Here is a 4,142-nt window from a genome sequence, read left to right as displayed (position 1 = left end):
CGTCCAGCGGTCTTCCCTTCAGGAAGTGTTTGCCGGCCTCAATAGATCTCCCACCTCAATCATCTTCCCCCTTGAACTCTGACCTCTTGGGCACCAGCACCTGTGTAGAAATATGAAATGGGAGGGGGAGGAATGGGGGTTAGAGGTCAATGTGTGAAAAACTGTTGTCAGAGAAGCTTGGTGTAAAACTAGGTGATGGATCACCACCCGCTTAGTGTTGTAAACGCCTGGACACTACTGGAAGTTTCTTAAAGTCATGTGGACCAGTTTAAGAGGATTCAAATGTCCTGGTGGTGTTGGATGCCAAGGAGACATGGGGAGACAGGTAGCCTAGTGGTTAGAGTGGAGGGACGGCAGGTAACCTAGTGGTTAGAGTGGAGGGACGGCAGGTAGCCTAGTGGTTAGAGTGGAGGGACGGCAGGTAGCCTAGTGGTTAGAGTGTAAGGGAGACAGGCAGCCTAGTGGTTAGAGTGTAGGGGTGGCAGGTAGCCTAGTGGTTAGAGTGTAGGGACGGCAGGTAGCCTAGTGGTTAGAGTGTAGGGACGTCAGGTAGCCTAGTGGTTAGAGTGTAGGGACGGCAGGTAGCCTAGTGTTATGGTTAGAGTGTAGGGACGTCAGGTAGCCTAGTGGTTAGAGTGTAGGGACGTCAGGTAGCTAGTGGTTAGAGTGTAGGGGCGTCAGGTAGCCTAGTGGTTAGAGTGTAGGGATGTCAGGTAGCCTAGTGGTTAGAGTGTGGGGCGTCAGGTAGCCTAGTGGTTAGAGTGTAGGGCGTCAGGTAGCCTAGTGGTTAGAGTGTAGGGATGGCAGGTAGCCTAGTGGTTAGCGTAGGGACGGCAGGTAGCCTGGTGGTTAGAGTGTAGGGCGTCAGGTAGCCTAGTGGTTTGAGTGTTGGACTAGTAACCGAAGGTTGTAAGATCGAATACCCGAGCTGACAAGGTAAGAAAAATCTGTTGTTCTGCCTGACCAAGGCAGTTAACCCACTGTTCCCCTGACCAAGGCAGTTAACCCACTGTTCCCTGAACAAGGCCAGTTAACCCACTGTTCCCTGACCAAGGCCAGTTAACCCACTGTTCCCCTGAACAAGGCAGTTAACCCACTGTTCCCCTGAACAAGGCAGTTAACCCACCGTTCCCCCTGAACAAGGCAGTTAACCCACTGTTCCCTGACCAAGGCAGTTAACCCACTGTTCCCCTGAACAAGGCCAGTTAACCCACTGTTCCCCTGACCAAGGCCAGTTAACCCACTGTTCCCCTGAACAAGGCAGTTAACCCACTGTTCCCCTGAACAAGGCAGTTAACCCACTGTTCCCCTGAACAAGGCAGTTAACCCACCGTTCCCCTGAACAAGGCCAGTTGACCCACTGTTCCCCTGACCAAGGCCAGTTAACCCACTGTTCCCCTGACCAATGCAGTTAACCCACTGTTCCCCTGACCAAGGCAGTTAACCCACTGTTCCCCTGACCAAGGCAGTTAACCCACTGTTCCCCTGACCAAGGCAGGTTAACCCACTGTTCCCCTGACCAATGCAGTTAACCCACTGTTCCCCTGACCAATGCAGTTAACCCACTGTTCCCCTGACCAAGGCAGTTAACCCACTGTTCCCCTGAACAAGGCAGTTAACCCACTATTCCCCTGACCAAGGCAGTTAACCCACTATTCCCCTGACCAATGCAGTTAACCCACTGTTCCCCTGACCAAGGCAGTTAACCCACTGTTCCCCTGAACAAGGCAGTTAACCCACTGTTCCCCTGAACAAGGCAGTTAACCCACTGTTCCCCTGACCAATGCAGTTAACCCACTGTTCCCCTGAACAAGTTAACCCACTGTTCCCCTGAACAAGGCTAGTTAACCCACTGTTCCCCTGACCAAAGGCCAGTTAACCCTGTTCCCCTGACCAAGGCAGTTAACCCTGTTCCCCTGACCAAGGCAGGTTAACCCACAGGGTTCCCGGTAGAGCCGTGTCATTGTAAATAAAATTTGTTCTTAACTGACTTGGTTAAATAAGGTTAAATGACATAATGCCAGTGAAGGTTTAGAGTTGTCCTCCTCCAGGCCCAGTCAATGGGAGTACAGTACAGCAGGGGATGTATTGTTAAACTACACATCAGTGTGCACAGCTTGCTCCTAGCAGCCCCTGGAGTATGGAAACGGGGCTTAGTGTTCCAGCTCGGAACGCTGTGGCATTCCCCAGTATTCCCAAGACAGATATAAACCCCGTTCCTTCAAACATTCCTCCGCTGCTCCCTGAGATTACACCTATATATGCATTAGGTCCTATAGAAAAGTTGGGATCCAACCTCCACACAATTGGTTTTAAAGATGCTGTACAGAGGAGATTAATCTACAGGCTTTGGGGTTGTAATGGCTTTCATTATGTTGTGGTTGGTTGGTAGTGTTGGTATTAGCCTGGCATTTAAACTGATTATTTGGAATTCCTTCCCCCACCCCTCCATTGCCCCTTCAACCATCAACTATCCGCATCCATGGGGAAGGGCTGTTGTGGGGGTGGCTGTTGATGGGAGGAAGGGGGGCTGTTGATGGGAGGAAGTGGGGGACTGTTGATGGGAGGAAGTGGGGGGGGCTGTTGATGTGTTGATGGGAGGAAGTGGAGGGGCTGTTGATGGGAGGAAGTGGGGGTTGTTGATGGGAGGAAGTGGGGGCTGTTGATGGGGGGGCTGTTGATGGGAAAGTGGGGGGCTGTTGATGGGAGGAAGTGGGGGGGCTGTTGATGGGAGGAAGGGAGGGGGCTGTTGATGGGAGGAAGGGAGGGCTGTTGATGGGAGGAAGTGGGGGGGCTGTTGATGGAAGGCTGTTGATGGGAGGGAAGTGGGGGGGCTGTTGATGGGGGAGGACTGTTGATGGGAGGAAGGAGGGGGCTGTTGATGGGGGCTGTTGATGGGGCTGTTGATGGGAGGAAGGAGGGGCTGTTGATGGGAGGAAGTGGGGGGGCTGTTGATGGGAGGAAGTGGGGGAGCTGTTGATGGGGGGGCTGTTGATGGGAGGAGGGGGAGCTGTTGATGGGAGGAAGGGAGGGGACTGTTGATGGGGGAAGTGGTGCTGGTGAGAGGAAGGGAGGGGAGGGGCTGTTGATGGGGAGGAAGTGGGGGGGGCTGGTGATGAGGGGGGCTGTTGATGGGAGGGTGGGGGGGCTGTTGATGGGGGTGGCTGTTGATGGGAGGAAGGGAGGGGGCTGTTGATGGGAGGAAGGGAGGGGGCTGTTGATGGGAGGAAGTGGGGGGGCTGTTGATGGGAGGAAGTGGGGGGGCTGTTGATGGGAGGAGGGGGCTGTTGATGGGGGGGCTGTTGATGGGAGGAAGTGGGGGGGCTGTTGATGGGAGGAAGTGGGGGGGCTGTTGATGGGAGGAGGGGGCTGTTGATGGGGGAGCTGTTGATGGGAGGAAGTGGGGGCTGTTGATGGGAGGAAGTGGGGGGGCTGTTGATGGGAGGAGGGGGCTGTTGATGGGGGCTGTTGATGGGAGGAAGTGGGGGGCTGTTGATGGGGGGGCTGTTGATGGGGGGGACTGTTGATGGGAGGAAGTGGGGGGGCTGTTGATGGGGGGGACTGTTGATGGGAGGAAGTGGGGGAGCTGTTGATGGGGGGACTGTTGATGGGGGGGCTGTTGATGGGAGGAAGTGGGGGAGCTGTTGATGGGGGGACTGTTGATGGGAGGAAGTGGGGGCTGTTGATGGGGGGGACTGTTGATGGGGGGGCTGTTGATGGGAGGAAGTGGGGGGCTGTTGATGGGGGGGGACTGTTGATGGGAGGAAGTGGGGGGGCTGTTGATGGGGGGGACTGTTGATGGGAGGAAGGGAGGGGGCTGTTGATGGGGGGCTGTTGATGGGAGGAAGTGGGGGGCTGTTGATGGGGGGGCTGTTGATGGGAGGAAGTGGGGGCTGTTGATGGGGGGCTGTTGATGGGAGGAAGTGGGGGGCTGTTGATGGGAGGAAGTGGGGGGCTGTTGATGGGAGGAAGTGGGGGGGCTGTTGATGGGAGGAAGTGGGGGGGCTGTTGATGGGGGGACTGTTGATGGGAGGAAGTGGGGGGGCTGTTGATGGGGGAAGGGGGAGGTGGGGAAATGACAGGCAGAAGGCCTGGCTTGGTGAGGAGATGTCTGAAAGGCCCTATTATGTTCCATCAAAACT

General features: G+C 55.6%; 1 protein-coding gene across 1 annotated transcript in view; it reads right to left on the bottom strand.

The window, feature by feature from the left end:
• Window positions 1-2,466: 2,466 nt before the first annotated feature.
• Window positions 2,467-4,142, bottom strand: part of LOC135529376 (uncharacterized) — a 3,798-nt gene continuing 2,122 nt past the window's right edge. The window contains exon 2 of the mRNA XM_064958148.1: window positions 2,467-3,980. Within this exon, the coding sequence (XP_064814220.1) occupies window positions 2,467-3,980 (1,514 nt within the window). The remainder of the gene's footprint in view (window positions 3,981-4,142) is intronic.

Source organism: Oncorhynchus masou, unplaced genomic scaffold (assembly GCF_036934945.1).
Source record: "Oncorhynchus masou masou isolate Uvic2021 unplaced genomic scaffold, UVic_Omas_1.1 unplaced_scaffold_1149, whole genome shotgun sequence".
NCBI lineage: Eukaryota > Metazoa > Chordata > Actinopteri > Salmoniformes > Salmonidae > Oncorhynchus > Oncorhynchus masou.
The sequence above is the reverse complement of the archived record's forward strand: the minus strand, read 5'-3'. Positions and strand labels throughout refer to the sequence as shown.